The sequence below is a fragment of the Pangasianodon hypophthalmus genome, chromosome 18 (genome assembly GCF_027358585.1).
Source record: "Pangasianodon hypophthalmus isolate fPanHyp1 chromosome 18, fPanHyp1.pri, whole genome shotgun sequence".
Lineage (NCBI taxonomy): Eukaryota > Metazoa > Chordata > Actinopteri > Siluriformes > Pangasiidae > Pangasianodon > Pangasianodon hypophthalmus.
In genome coordinates, this window is record NC_069727.1 from 7,815,362 (window position 1) to 7,832,417 (window position 17,056).

The following is a 17,056-nucleotide window of genomic DNA, read 5'->3' on the forward strand; positions in this document are numbered from 1 at the left end:
AGTTCTCTTCGTATGAGAAATCTGTGTTTAATTTCTCTAGGACCTCTGACCTATGCTTTTGACTGTATTTTTGATAAAACAGGATTGTTTCTCATTTCTCAACTTTCCCAATTGTCTCCATGTGATGCCAGAGCTGCCATGGACTAATCCATCTATGAACCAGGCCCACGTTTTGACCCCAGCTGAACTCAAAATCTTATGCTATACACATAAAAACATAAAATGTCATTTTTTTTTTTTTTATGCGTGACTGTCTTGAAAGCATATACTGTACATCAACACACCAGTTAGCCCTGTAAACAGGTGATCATGTTGTCTCTGTCTCCACCTGCTGGTTAAAGCACATCACATACTAATTACTCACTCTCAGTACCGCGTTATCCTGCTCAGGGTTGGGGAGGATCCCTGGAACACTAAGCGTGAGGTGAGATTACACCCAGATGGGACACGAGTCCATCACATGGCACCATGCACACACACGTTCACACCCATTTACACCTAGAGGCAATTCATCTTAGCCAATCCACCTACAGTACTGGCATGTTTTTGGGAGGAGGGTGGAACCCAGAACAGCTGGGGAAAAAACCCCACACAGACACAGGAAGAACAGTGACCTGAGCTCAGGATCGAACGCAGGACCCAGTAGCTGTAAAGGTGCCAATGTCTCAACATAAACACTAGGTTTGCATTCAGGAGATTTATCCCAAAAACATTTTATTTTCAGTAACAAGGATCAGTATGCATACCTATATATAATACATGCCATTGCTATATCAGCATTAAGAAGTACATCTGCTGTCCTTTGAAAGAGGCACATATTTGTCTAAAGGCATCTAGGCAACAAATATGTGACATACTGGACAGATATCATCATTGTTTTACAATACAGTGTTGTAGTATCTAGCTAAATAAATGATAAACCAGTGAAATGAAGCGTGGTCAGACATCTGACATGCAGACATTATTTGCTGCACCATCCACCCAAGTGCACTGATATGCATATTCAAATATATAAGCCCAATTAAAAATAGTAGCTTAAAACATCAATTGCTGATAATCAAATGCAAAGATTGCATTATTTTTCCAATGAGACCGAACTTCAATGAGATGGCGGTTGCTATGGTTACCACATTAAGCAGTGGTAGAAAATATTATTTTGTCTTTTATGGTACATATTTGCTTCAGTAATTGATGGAGACTTCATGAAGGTTTCATGTATGTAGCGCCTCCAAACCTCGAAATCTTTTGCAGCCCTAGAAGCTCTAGTATCAGAGGCAGTTGTGTGTTAAAGGCCTCTTTGAAAAGATATGGAAAGTTCACTCTTGCATTGTAATGCATCAGTTATCGGTGCTCAGGTTTAAGAGCCTGATGTCTGAAATCGAGATAATAAAAATATAAATACTGACAGAGAAGCTGACAAACAGCTGGCACATGACATTAGAAAGATAACAAGAAACATGGAACAGGTTTCAGACAAGTTATGTTAAGAGAGCACCCAGTGAAAATAAGAGCTTTATGTATCCAAATATATATGTGTCTTAGGAATGCTACTTGTTAAATACAATATTTGCACCACTCCTGAGCTTTTCCCCATTTTATAGTGTTACAACCTGTAAATGAAAGGAACTTAATAGGGGTAATATCATATCTTTAGCAGAATTTCCATTGCCACTAAGAATACCATTGCCACTGTGAAGCATGGTGGTGGTAGCATAATGTTCCAAGTGCAGGGATTGGGAAACTGGTCAGGGCTGAAGGCAGGATGGATGGAGCCCAACTTCAGAGTGGGGCAGAGGTTCGCCTTCCAACTGTACAACAACCTTAAACATACAGCCAACGCTGCGCTAGAGTGGCTCAACAAGAACCACCTGAATGTGTCAAAGCCCAGACCTGATACAGAATCTGTGGCAAGGATTAAAAATGTATGGTCACAATTCATTTCCATCCATTCTGACAGAGCTTGAGCAATTTTGCCACGAATATTTTTTTAAATTAACCTTTGTGTCAGAATGAAAGATCATTTTGCACTTTTGAATGTTAGACATATTGTGTAAATTAAATGGTAAACATCCCAATTAAGTCGATTCCAGGTTCACACTGTAATACTACAAAATGAGGAAAAATTTACGTGGGGTGAATTCTTATGCAAGGCACCATAGGGTGCATATAGCGTATGCTATAGTCCAGAAATCCCTGTGTTATTTTTAGCTTCTCAGTAGTTTTTTTCAAGGCTCTCAGCGTACGTTGTGTTAGTAGAACATATACTACTACACACATTATTCATAGTTCATGCGATGCATCCTTTGACTGCATCACATGACCTTTATATGATTTCTGTACGTTAAGCTTAAGAAGAAAATAGCATCTAGTTCCATAAAGATAGCAGCTTAAACTGGTTACAGATATAGTTAAACATACACAGTGCTCACAGAGGAAAAAAATAGATTTCTGCCTTTTCTTTTTTGAAGAAGATTATAAAAATTATTATTGTGTGTAATAGGGATACCAGTGATAACTACATTACATTCTTGCTGGGAATCCCACATTACACAGGCAAGACCCTTGGAAACAAATATATTAATGATTGAATGAATATATTAATAGAAGGTTAAAAGAAGAAATAAGACATATTCATGTAAGACTATACTGGAGGGAGAACACATTCATGCAGTTTAGGAAAAGAAAAGGAGGAATGAAAAAACAAGTGTGTGGACTGGCAGCAAGCAGTTGAGGCAACCCGTAAAGCTCCTGCTGATCGGTCAGTACGGGTCGAGCTTTATCCGTCTGTGCAAGCAACAAGTAAACACCATCCCACAGATCTGTAAAAAAAAATCCCACACACATATATGCAATATGTTTATATAAAGTTGCATATAAATGAATTAGCACATGTATTACAGAAGCCCACAGATGAATATCTGTATTCTAGTGGAGCACTGTACTTTACTGAGCACTTAGAAAAATGACAAAAATGCAAAAATGCTTGAAGGTCAGTGCTGTGAAGAAATGTTCATCTATGGGCATCTGCATTTATAATAAGTGACTGGATGCATAATCATAGGGAAAAAATAAGAAAATAGAGCATGCCGTTTTGCTTTTATTTTAGTTTCTAGCACCATTCTTAAGCAGAATTCTTCTTTTGCATGAGCATTTTAATAGTGAATAATGTACTTTTTTTAAATATTGCCCTATATTAATTATAAGTGTATGTGGTTGCACTTGTAAAAGCTCTTTATAGAAGCATCTGATAAGGAGATTGAGCAGCATCCAGTTACTATGGGAACCATGGTGTAAAGCAGCCCTTATGGCAGCAGCTCTGCAATCGGGTCAATTAGCATGTGTGGGAGTGTGTATCTATACACGTGCATGCAGTTGAAGAGTTAGACTGGTAGCAACTGTTAAAATCAAAAAGAGAGAGTAAACAGCCTGTGTGTAAACAATCAGTTACAAATTTTTTTTAAAAATATTTCATCTTATGAGGTTGGTAAAGGTGCAAAAGAGTAAAATCTGAAGATCTGTGCAGAAGAGACTGAAATTTAAGACATCACTCCATATTCCCTGTAAAATTTATACAAGACAATCTATATAGAATAGAATATAAAAGAATAGAATATAAAATTCCACATAAAAAATTTGATCTCTGATTGTTCCCTCAAACTACAAAAAAAAACAAACAAAAAAACAAGAAACACCAGGAGTAAATCATGTACTATCTTAGCTAATAGGTCTTAATCCATATTGAGATTTTTATTCTGTTCTATTTTTTTTATTTATTTTTACTTATTTATTTTTAGGAGAGGGAGGCTTTATCCTGCAGGCTGTATCCTGGAGTACTATGGTGGGCGATTATTTCTGTAAAAAACAATTGAGCTTCCTCCTACCCATATAACACGGACACAGAGCAGAGGTAAAAGAGGAGAGACCTGAAAAACAAACCACTGAAATCTGAAATCGATTTGAGCACCGTGTGTTTTTAAATGAACAGTTAACTTAAAAATAAAAAAAACTACATCATTGTCCTTACCCTAGATGTAGCTGATCAGCCAGGATATGTTTGTTGTTAGATGTTTGCTTCTTTGGAATCTTTTCAGTGGAGTTATGAGGATAATGTAGTTAATTACTAAATGTCTATCTTTACCAAACACTTCTTCGTAAATACATTCCCACATAATGTAAATATATACCTAAAACTACATCCAGTGATCCAGTTCTTACATAATGACATGCAGAATTGCTGATACAGACTATTCCTATTCCTTTAAATCCCCCAAACCCCCCACCTCTGATTTTGTCCCCAATTTGTTCATTTGCCAATTCCCACCCATGAGCTAATTCTATATAACACGACAGCTATCAACAGGAGAGAGTAAAGGCTAACACGTGCGTCCTCTGAGACACGTGAAACCAGCTATCGCTATCTGCCCTCTTCTGCATACAGTTGATGCCAAAAGTTTATATACACCTAGACTAAAGATATTCAATATCCATTTTTCAGAACTCCACACATTTAATGTTAGGGCCTCTTATTGGTTTGCATTAGAGCTAAATATAAAACAATCGATTAGAGACATTTATTTCAGCTTTAATTCCTATATCAGAATTCCAGTGGAATTGAGCATCTGTACAATCGTATGCAAATATAAAAATCTTAGGATCACAGAGACCGTGCATCATTCAGCAACGAGGCACAAATGAACTCCAAGGGATGAATGAACTTTGGTCCAAAAGGTTCAGCTGAACCATAAGACAACAACAAATGGTACTGGTAAGGAAGTTGGAGGTATCGGGTACCAAATATGTACATCCACCATTAAGAGATTCCTACATCACAATGGCCTGAAAGGCTGTTGTGCAAGGAAGAAGACTTTTTTCTAAAATTGGCGTTAAAAAACCAGACTGAAGTTTGCAGATGATCACTAGCCTTTTGGGGGTGTGTTCATTGGTCAGATGGAACAAAAATATTTGGCCATAATATTCAGCACTATAAATGGTGAAAAGAGGGTGTGGCATTTAATACAAAGAACACTATCCCAACTGTGAAGCATGGGGGTGTCAGCGTCATGTTGCGGGGGTGTTTTGCTGGAAAAGGGACTGGTCCACTTCAGAAAATAGATAGCATCATGTAGAAGGAGGATTTTCTAGAAATACTGAAGCAGAACCTCAGGACAGATCAGCAACTTGGTTGCAACTGGGTCTTCCAGCAAGACAATGATCCTAAGTTGGCTTCAAACAAAGTTGGCTGTCGAAAGTTGGCTGTTGTTAAAGACAAAAAAGGGAAAGTATTAGAGTGGCCATCAAGAAAACCCTGATCTGAATCCCATAGAAAATTTGTAGCCTGAACTGAAAAAGTGTGAATGAGCAAGGAGATCCACAAACCTGGCTGAGTTACACTAGTTCTGTCAGGAGGAACAGACAAACATTCCAGCAGAGTATCATGAGAAGCTTGTGGAAGGCTACCACAAGTGTTCAAGTAATTAAAAGGCAATGCCACCAAATACTAACAAAGTGTGTGTAAATTTGTCTCTTAGCTATTATTTTGAAATGACCTCTTATTGAAATAATGTAGAAACCCTAACTGACTTTATACAGGGTGTATGGTAACATGAAATGTGTGGAGTTGTAAAAAAATTGAGATTGAATGTCTTTAGCCTAGGTTTATGTAAACTTTTGAACGTATCTGCCTACCTTCCTCACAGCTACACAAGCTACCGGTGAAATTGCCCCTAGTTGTGAATGAATGTGTGAATGCATGTGTGCACGGTGTTCTGCAATAGTGGAGTATTCACGGTGTGTTACTGCTTTGTGCATGGGACAGGCTCTGGAGCCACAACCAGATCTGTATAAACTGATTACTGAAAATAAAAAAAAATGAATAAATTTGAACTTAAGATTTTTTTTAAAGTAAGTATATGAAGATTTGAGCATGTATTATGAAGAAGATTTGGGTGACAGACTTCTATGATTTGTTAACTACATACATAAGTGTCAGAGTTCCAGAACAAAAACAAATGCCAGGCACCAAAAATGTCTTGACTTAGAGGAAAAATGCACACATACGATCTTCCACTTAGTCTATAAGTGTTATGTCATGTTATTTGACACTAAGAAGCACTCAGTGATATGTGCCCAATCACAGTTCAACGCAACATGACAGAAAGATACCAGATCTACCTTCAGAGCTACAGAAACAGATTCCTCCTCTGTGTGTGAGGCTCAATCGTTTCTGTCCATTTGAGAGAGAATGGGGAACATTACTTGCTTTACTTCACCCATAAATGGGAATTCACAAATAATTAATGAAAGGTAGAAGTTGCTGAGTATTTTTGTGTAAGACAATCTCTTAAAAGCATCAAGAGGAAAAAACATCAGAGAGGAAAGAGGGGAGACAAATGCTCTAAATACATAATGTACAGTATATCCTATATCAGATAATCAGCGTATTCCGCTTGACCATCCTTTTCAACAAAACAAAGAATCAAAAGTTGGCTAAAGCTGAGTTCACATCATCTGCGGTATGCTCTGCTTTTGCTGTTTAGGTGGAAAGCATTCAGAAAAAAAATGAATGGTAAATGAAAAGTCGACCAGGTTAGGCACATCTCTCTCAGAAAAGTGGATGAGAATCTTCAGCATACTAAAGCAACTGAAAGACTGGAGGGAGAATCCATTGTTTTAACACATACTTTGGAATGTAAAAGTACTGACAAGGTACTGAAGAGGGAAAGGGGGATTATGGACCATACTGTACATATTGCAAAGGCCAATCTTCCAAGGCCAGAATTTTCTGGGCTAGTTTAGGTCTTTTTGAGATTTTTTGCCAGAAAAATTAAAAATTAAAACCTATTAATTCCAAGGTCTTGGTTTGTCTTTACACTTAAAAAGGCTCTAAATCTGTATAATTATAACTGTAATAAACACAGAAGTGCCTCGTTGTAAAGACTTTCTGTAAATAGATTGTTTCACTATATGGCCGAAAGTATGTTGACACCTGACCATCACACCCAAATGTGCTTGTTGAACAATCCATTCTAGATTTACTCCCCGTTTGCTGTTATAATGACCCCTTCTAGGAAGGTTTCCCACTAGATTTCAGAGTGTGGCTGTGGGGATTTGTGCTCATTCAGCAACAAAAGCATTAGTGAGGTCAGGCACTGATGTTGGACAAGGAGGCCTGGCATGTAGTCAGCAGTTCTATTCATCCCAAAGGTGTTCAGTGGAGTTGAGGTCAAGGCTCTGTGCAGGCCACTCAAGTTCTTCCACTCCAACCTTGACAAACCATGTCTTCATGGAGCTTGCTTTGGAACAGGTTTGGGCCTCTTAGTTCCAGTGAAGGGAAATCTTAATGCTACAGTATTTAACAACATTCCAGACAATTTTGTGTTTCCAGATTTGTGGCAACAGTTTGGAGAAGAACCACATATGACTGTGATGGTCAGGTGTCCACATACATTTGGCCATAAAGTGTATTATCTTGTCACCTTAATATATTCATTTATGGCCACAGTTATAAAAAAATATTAAATAGTCAGATTAAAAAAAAAACACCATGTCTGTTCAATGGCTCTTATACAACATTTTCAGATACTTCAAAAATTATTTGTTTTTCCATCTCATTCAGGGCAAATTACCAAATACACGTCTCCTGCTCTCCAACTGACCGCACAGACTGTCTTGTAGAGTGTCAAGCAAAAGTCAAAAACTTTGAACTTTATACCCTGAACATTTGACCCTACATGTTGACCTTGTTGGCACTGCATCTGCTGCTGATCTCAGTAACAGATCACATCTGTTCTATGAAAATAACGCGTTTGAAAGAGCAGTGGTGCAAACAGTGCAAAAGCAAAAGGTAGCATATTTTAAGCTAAGAAAAATACCTGCAATGGCTTACACACTTATGTGAACCATCTATTTGATGTTTTCAAAACAGAAGGAGTCATATATTTGTATACTCTATTATTAAGACTTATGGGTTGAATAAGGAAGATAAGCCATGCATTGCTGGTCTGCATACTGACTGAGCCTTGTGATGTGTGAGCAGCAGAACAAGCATTTTCTGTACTCATGTTCGGAAAGCACAGCCATGGTGAGGTGATGACAACATGCTGAAATAACATGCATGATGCACTTTGCACTTACACATACACACACATAAGCACACATACACACACCCACACGCACACACACATGGCAGACCTTCTGCCCACTTGGCTGTTGAGGAGCCAAAAGCGGGACTGTTCATTCAAACATCAGAGAAGTCTTCTTCCTCTTCTTTATAAAGCAGATAAATAAAGCAGGCAGTCAACAGTGCTCCTGCTAACTACAGATACAGAACCAACACACACATACACACACACACACAGAAAGAGAGAGAGTGAGAGCATATACACATACAGAGAGAGTGAGAGAAGACATGATATAAGACAAAAGACAAATCATTAAAATACATATATATAAATACTAATTAAAGCACAAATATATACTCATCAATCTATGAAATATTACTGAGGGAAGAGAAAATATCACATTACACAAATCTACAGAGAGAGAGAGAGACAGACAGACAGACAGAGAGAGAGAGAGAGAGAGAGAAAGGGAAAGAGTAAGAACAAGACAGAGACATAATAAAAGACAAATGACAAAGTATTGAAACACATAAAAGTTAATTGAAGTAGAAATGTATGCCATTAATTACTCGGAAATTACTCAGGGAAAAGAAAATATCACACACACACACACACACACACACACACACACACCCCAAACACATAAATTACACATAACACATAAAATACACATACACAGACAATCTATAGATTAACATCAGTATAGGATCTCCAATCATAAGTCCAAGTCTGAAGTGAAACATTATGAAGATCGCCTGCATGCCTACTCGTCCTGTTTTTCCACAATTATTTCTCCAGTGCACTTGACCTCTGTGGAGCAATACCGTGTGTTTTATTAGCATAATAATGACAGCTCACTGAAGAGCATCAATGTAATTACTGCACTCAATTGAGAGGTGCTTCTGCCCACTTTGAGTATTTATTTATTTATACTGTAAAATAGTTTCAATAGTAGATTCAATGGTTACCACGGTGACTTGACACTCATGTGACACACTGGGGTAGTTGGCTCAAGGACCTGAACAGTGCTACTGCAGTTACCTGACCACCCTCATTCCTGATTTATTATGAACTGACTTTTGTATCCTTATCAGCAAACACATATTCATCGTGACTTAAAACAAAATAACACTGTAACAGCCGCCTGAAAAAAGAGAGCTTGGTAAGAAAATTCCATGCATAAATTCAATATCATGTTATTAGGCAGCTGTGCTAAGTGCAATCTGGAGGCTGATAACACAAGGCAGCTAATATACAGTTGAAAGCGAAAGTCTGTTTACCCTTAGAACTATTTATTTATTTATTTATTTTGTTTCAACAAGGCATTTAGTGTCTTAGGATCCACAGTTCCTCATTACTAATGAACAGTCCCTCATTAGCAAGTAACAAAAATGGGGAAATAGTGTATGTTCAGATATGACTAGTGAAAACTCAAAATAAAATCAGTTTAAGGTTTCTCTTTCTAGAGGTGATTTGAATGTTCTCGTTATTTTTATTTGCCCGCCTTTTGCCTTCCTAACTGCCTCCATCCCTTTGTGATCCTTTGAGCAGCTTTTGGATCCTCAGCTGTAATATTTTTTCCACTGACATTGCCTTATGTTGGGATTTTCACTATTTTGTAAAATAATGTTTGATTTTTTTCTTATTTCACCCAGAAACCATTAAAATTCAAACTTTTGCATTCAACTGCATCATCTGTATCATTTATATATATCATGTGTATACTTACATGCATACAGACAGCTGCTCACAAATAAAGGAAAGCCCAATATAAGGTGCTTTAGAGTCATGGGCTCACCTGACAATATCACTCCAGACCACCAGAGGTCCCTAACACCACTTCCAGGTTACATGGCTCACCTGATACTCATCATTTACTTATAAAGAAACACTACATAAGGACTTTTTCTTCAAGTACTCTTTGCGAAGTCTTGCCTACTTCACTGTCTGCAGTCCTGAGCTGTTTGTCTCACATTCTGTGTTAGCCATTCTTGCATTCTCAATCTCAAGACAGTTTAATGTCTTTGCTGTTTTTGCCCACTTCTTTGGTTGTTACTGGTTGTTGGTGTTTTTGTGTTTTCACCTGGCCTGTTTTATTTGGTGTCACATTCTGTTCAATAAACTTCACACTTGGACCATACACTCTTGTTGTGCGATGGTTACACAGTCAGATATTGGGCCACCATTAGCCTTCAGAACAGCTTCAATGCATCTTGGCATCGATTCTACAAGTCTCTGGAACTGTGCTACAGTGATTAACACCATTCTTTCTAAAGATATTTGCTTAATTGGTGTTTTGATGATGGTGGTGAAGAGTGTTGTATATCACGTGTTCAACTGGGTTGAGATCTGGTGACTGTGATAGTCATAACATATGATTTGCATCATGTTCAACCCTTCATTGAGACATCAGGCACTGTGTGTGGGGGTGGGATCATCTTTAAAGAGACCACTTTAGGAGACCACTTTTAAAGAGAGACTTTTCTCTAATACTTATATGTAAAGTATGCTAATGGGTTACACACATCTTGAAATAAATAACTCTATATGACAGCTTGAAACAATGTTGGATGCAAACTTTTGCACTCAACAGTATAATACTTTAAGAAACTAAAGGGAATAAACCTGTCATATTCTCCACAACTCAAAGATCTTGACATATAGTGCAATCCAGCTCAAAAAGAGACGAGTGCCTGAGTTTATTTAAAGACTTTATTCACAGGAAATAGATCAATAGCACCCAACACTCCAACAGTGAGCTTAAGACTAAACTTGGAAGACTGCATTTAGCAGTGAGAGCTCTTTCTTCTCTTACCATCTCTCTTCATGCAATAGCGAGGGATCTGTCAATACTGCCTACTCGAGGTCTGAGGTAAAAATAGTCTTCCATTTCAGACTGACCCATAGATCTAGGTAACAGTCTATTTTAGTTGGCACTTAAACATCAAATCAATGTTTAAGTGCCTGATTGTTCTGTACTGAATCAGTGGCTCTGTGTATGTTCATGGTTGAGGTGGTACATCTTATTATACCGGACCTAAAATCCACTTCACCTGCTCAGCATAAAATGTCCTAAAGGAAACTCTGAAATGTGCAGCACTGATGTTTAAAGGACATTTAATTTCAACTTTGTTTGGTAGTGGAAATCCATCAGTTATTTTGTAAATTCAGCAATTTTCAGCTAATACAATCTTATTATAGTTCATGCAAAATGTAATCTGAAAAGAACTGTTGATGTTGACAGGGAGATATCACTGTTTTTTTTTTTTTTGCACAAGATAAGAGCTGCTTTCAACTGTAATTAAATAGCAGGTAAGCACATAATATTCCCATGTTGAATCTTCCTGAATTAAGTCTTCCCATGGTAAATGCTTATTACATGTCAGAGCTTTGGTATCACATAGCTAATAATAATAATAATAATAATAATAATAATAATAATAATAAATGAACCCATTTAAGAATGGAATTACTTGGGGCACCACTGAAAAGGTTCAGTGTCCTATGTTTTGAATTGCATCACTACATAGTTTCAAAACGATATAAAGGGTGGATTCTAAGCATCAACAGTGAAGTGTTTTATTCCAGTTATACTGCAGCAAATTGTCACATCATTTTTTATTTAGTATAGAACAATACATAGTACGTTTTATCCATTTAAAGTTACATGTTAATGTATTTGCACTAGCATCTTTGTAAATACTTTGTAAATCTATCTAGATAGATAGACAGATAGATAGATTGATAGATAGACAATTCATACTATATATTATGTAAAATTAAAGGCCATCCTGTTATATATTTACATTTAATGTTGTGGAACATTGTGGAACACTGTTTCTGAATGAGTGAATGAGTTGTTACTATAGAAACAACATATTAGATAGACCAGATTAATATAAATCTGTGTTTTGCCTTGCAGTCAGCATGGCTGTTAGAGCTGCTATTATAGAAAATTAATCAACATCTTCTCACCAATCAGAACTGAGAATTCAGCGGCACTGTGGTATTAAAATAGGGATATGAGGAAATATCTTCTAATATCATCTAACAGGTTAAATAAAGGTGAAAAATAACAGCTGTGGATAATCAGAAAGATACAGAGCTCTAATAAAAAAGGCATTACCTGTAGACAGGCCACGCCGATCCCCACAGCGCCGATGATGAGCAGGTGGTCAGCCAGGAACTGTTCCAGCTTAGTAATACAGCCACCCTGCAAGACAAAACAGCACTTCAAACTCCATAGAACAGCTACAAACACCAATCTGTGCTTGTGCTGTGCTGTTGCTGGGTGATAGCAGGTCACCTTCACACATGCCTGATTTATTTTCTGTGCAGAATACACTGTTTTCTAGAAGCTTGGCACCATATTTTCTTCTCAATCAGACAGAAGCTAAAGACCTCCTGCATTCATCAGATAAAAACTGCAAAACCTGAAATGCTTTATTAAATAAAACCTCTCATAAACACTTCTTATAAAGACCTTGCCTTGCTAAGCTCATCAATCAGGTTGAAATCTAGCTAGGATTCACTGTTTCAATGTGCTCCAGATATCACCAAACATTTAAACTAATATGGAAGAGATCTAGATAGGAAATATGCAGGGGACAAAAAAAAAAAAAAACAGCAAAGTTGGTTACGCATTACATTAATTATTTATTACACTGTTAATAAAAACATTATAAAGTCAGTATTTTGTCATTTGATTTTCACTGTTCAAAACCTAATAGTTTATATATGCTCAATAACTTTCTAATAGCTGCTGGTTAAACAGACGCATTTGTTATATGTCACCTCAGATACATCACACAGAGATAATGGTAAAGAGCAAGCCAGCTAACATTAGCTAGTCAGCTAAGAAACATGTCCTGAAAGCTGCGGAAAACAAACAAGATTGGATAAAATGCACATATCAAATAACAAAATATAGAAATCTGATAACAAGAAGACACACACTGGAAGAGATGAGGCATGAGAGCTTAGTTATCCAAACTGTCTTTTAGCTAGCTAGCTAAAGTTACTCAGCTAGCTCACTACCATAGGTTTTAGAGCCCCAGGCTATGTTGAGAGCAAGTAAACTCACTCCATCGGACAAAACTTATACTTTAGCTAGCTAGTTAACTAGTGAATATTAATTATGGCAAGTCAATGATTAATTATTAGAAAAATAATTGCAATTTCTCTCTCTCATGTTAACCCCTTAAACAGCTGGCTGAGCGTTCAGGTACTTTTCTAAAGCATATTATTCAGTAACAACAGTTAAGCAATTTGGAAAACTGTGTAGTCATAAGAAAAGCAAGGCTGGACCTGCTGACAGGTCCTTGGAGTTTAGGGAGTTCAAATATTTACTCTTTGTCATCTGACATTATAAGATTTCATTAAGTTAACAGATTTTGATGTATGACTACACCCCTCTTTTAAATCTTACCCGTGGGGATAATCAGGTTTTAGATTGATTTTGTAATGTAATGTACTGTATATGGCTCAGTGGGGAATTAGCCCTAGCATTAGCACCTTCCCTTCAGACCATAGAGACTCATTATAATGTCAACATGAGCACCTGCAAGACTGTCAGCTGTATTTTCCTCATCCAAACCTTCCCCAAGTGGCACATTAAAAGAATTATGGAGTTCAGCAATATTACAGCTCCACCAAACAAAGCAGCAGCTCAGCTGGTTACATCTTTACCTCATTTAAAATCACTTACGCGATTCTGTGGGAATGAGACCAATGTTCACTTTCTAACACCCACCTCCACTTTGTAGATGTTGGAAGGGTGGTCTCTCTGGCCACAGCGATGGGTCATGGTCTTGCAGCAGCTGTCAGGAACCACCCTTTTTTCAGCCTCTGGGGACGTGACATACACGCTGTGCTGCCAATCGTAGGAGTTGTTGCTTCCACAGCACTTAAACTACAATGTGAATGTCATAAGGTGTTGATTAATTCTCAACAACAGCAGCTTTAACAATAGTGCTGGCTGCAAAGCAAATCACAGGTTTATATTAATGTGCTCTTTCTAATACTATATAGTTTCTACAGGAACAGCTAATACACAGGGACTTGTATGGTGGATGCACCACATAATCTAACACTAACAATAAATAAATTAAAAAACGTTGTTATTCAACAAAGGTGTACGTATTATTGTTGATATACTAAAGCTTTCTGTAAGGAAACCTTTATAAAAAATAATATTTAATAAAGTATTTATTTTGAATTAATTATATTATTAATTTAATTAATTATTTTGGAAGGAGTCTCCAGTGTGAGTGCTTTGTAATACTCAGTAAGCTGGAAACATGACATTACCAGCAAGCTGAATTTTGTTTCTGTCTTAATAAGTTCCATAGACAAAAAAAAAATGGTGAGAGAATGACTGTTTATAGCTGCTATAAACGATTACAGGAAATAACTTGTTTCATGTAGGTTTCACAGCATTAAATTTAACTAGTATAATATTCTTTAATTAATGTAATATAATATACAGTGGATATAAAAATTGTACACAAATAAAATTGCAGTTTTTTGTGATCTAAATTAAACCAAGATAAATCATGTCAGATCTTTTCCAACTTTAATGTGGTTTAATTTGAAAACAAATAGAAAAAGAAACAAAAAAACAGTAACCAGCTTGCACAAGTGTTCAAACACGCTTTTATATTGGGGCATGTGACTGTGTTCAGATTTTTTTTTGTCACTTTCTTGGTTTCATCTGACTGCTGAAGCCATGGTCCACAAAGAGCTTACAAAGCCTGTATGAGATCTCATTTTCAAAACGTATTAATCAGAAGAGGGGTACAAAAGAATTTCCAAAACACTAGATGTACCATGGAACACCATGAAGGCCATCATCAAAAAGTGGAGAAAAGCGACATAACCAAGAACAGGAAGTCCCTCCAAAGTTGATGAAAGAAGAAGAAAATGTATCAGCAAGGCTGTCAAGAGATCTACAGGAACATTAAAGGAGCTGAAACATCTGGCAAGTACTGGTCGCTCCCTGCATGTGACAACAATCTCTTGTATTCTTCACATGCAGGGAGAAACCAGTACTTTCCAGATATTTCAGCTCCTTTAATGTTCCTGAAGATCTCTTGACAGCCTTGCTGATAAATTTTCTTCTTCTTTCATCAATTTCAGAGGGAGCTGAAATATCAGTCAAAGGAGCTGAAATATCTGGTAAGTACTGGTCACTCCTTGCATGTGACAATAATCTTTTGTATTCTTCACATGTCTGGGCTATGAGGAGGCCCTTTCATGGAAAAAAAACATCCAGGCCAACCCTAAACCATGATGCAAAATGCGTTATGGTCTGATGAGACCAAGGTAGAACTTTCTGGGAATAATTCTAAAAGACAGCTTATAACCCAAAAAAACACCATACCTATGGTGAAGCATGGTGGTGGCAGCGTAATGCTTTGGGGCTGCTTCTCTTCAGCTGGGACTGGGGCTCAAGACAAAGGGGAATCATGGATAGCTCCAAATAAGTATTTTTGGCACAAAACCTGCAGGCTTCTGTTAGACAGCTGAAGATGAAGAAAAACTTCACCTTCCAGCATGCTAACGACCCAAAGCACAAATCCGAATCAATAAATGAATGGCTTCAGAAGAAGACGATCAAAGTTTTGGAATGGCCCAATTAGAGCCCAGATCTAAATCCTATCAAAAACCTGTGGAATGACTTGAAGAGGGCAGTGCACAGGAGATCCATCCCGCAATCTGACAGAGCTGGAGCAAGGAAGAGTGGAAAATTGACAAATCGAGATGTGCTACGTTGTTAGACTCTTACCCAAAATACTGAGTGCTGCATTAGAAGCAAAAGGTGCTTTTAAGTATTAAATTTTCGATTTGTTTTTCAATTGAATTGTGTTGGTTGTTATATCACAACTGAGATTTTTAACAGGAGTGTACAGACTTTTTATATCCACTATAACCAAATTACTGTGCTGTAAGAAGAAAAAAAAAACACTTTGGGAAATGCTGTCATAGAAAAATAATCAACCGTAGTGTACTAACAGTAATCTGGCTTTGAGTATTCCTTACATGTGGAATGCTGTTTACATGATAAATTGAGTAATATAGTAATAATCAGAATTGGATAATGTGTTCGTATTAGTGCGCATGTAAATGAACTCAGTCATCTTCTCTGTTTACAAAGACCCACAAAAACCCCCACACTTTTGGAAACAGCAAAAAAAAAAAAATGGAAAACGAGTTAAAAACAGAGAATGCTGATAGCTGTTTCCTCTTACAGTGTGTCTTTGCTTTTGTGTGTATAAATCTGAGAACAGAGACTACACTCAAGCATGAAGTTTGATGTTTAATTAGAGGCTTTTGTTGTGAATTTGTCAAATAAAATCTGACATATTTCTGAGAGATTCTGACTATCTTAAAAATGATTTTGCTTTAATTCTTTAAAACCCCAGGTTATTATTTAGCTACTCATTTAAACATATATTATCTACTATCTACTATTATTAATATTAATTATTCAGTAAAACATCGCAGTACTAGATAACTTTAATTATTTACATTGTTAAGCTAGTGTTGTTATACCACACTGAGTATAATAATTATATAATTAAAAAATAATAATAGAAATAACATAATAAATAAATAAAATAATAAAAATCTAAGGGAAAATGGCAATCAAAGGCAGTGTTACATTTCCTAATTTTGCCTAAATTTTCTTGCTTTATGTCACCATTTCTTTGTTTTAATTGCTGTTAATTGGATAAGATCTCAGTGAATAAAAAAGAATTAAAATAAAAATAAATAAATAATAAACTAATAAAAAAATAAAAACTGACAACAGAATGCAGTATTATTCCTATTTTCCACAAAGATGTTAGATTTTATGTTGACATATCCTTGTTTTAATTTAACTCTTATTAACTGAATAAGATTTTAGAGAGCCTGAAGAAATATTTGTTATTAAC

At 36.7% G+C, this 17,056-nt stretch overlaps 1 protein-coding gene across 3 annotated transcripts in view; it reads right to left on the minus strand.

Annotated features, from left to right (window-relative positions):
• Positions 1 to 697: 697 nt before the first annotated feature.
• The window catches only part of tspan11 (tetraspanin 11), a 30,292-nt gene continuing 13,933 nt past the window's right edge, over positions 698 to 17,056 (minus strand). For 2 of the 3 annotated variants that reach the window (XM_034313138.2, XM_026923486.3), the window contains exons 6-9: positions 13,873 to 14,031; positions 12,247 to 12,333; positions 8,191 to 8,314; positions 698 to 2,819 (exon numbers count right to left, since the gene is read on the minus strand). In XM_034313138.2, coding sequence (XP_034169029.1) covers positions 8,237 to 8,314; positions 12,247 to 12,333; positions 13,873 to 14,031 — 324 coding nt within the window. In that variant the 3' untranslated portion in view covers positions 698 to 2,819; positions 8,191 to 8,236. The remainder of the gene's footprint in view (positions 2,820 to 8,190; positions 8,315 to 12,246; positions 12,334 to 13,872; positions 14,032 to 17,056) is intronic. The other variant, XM_026923489.3, reaches the window with a different exon arrangement.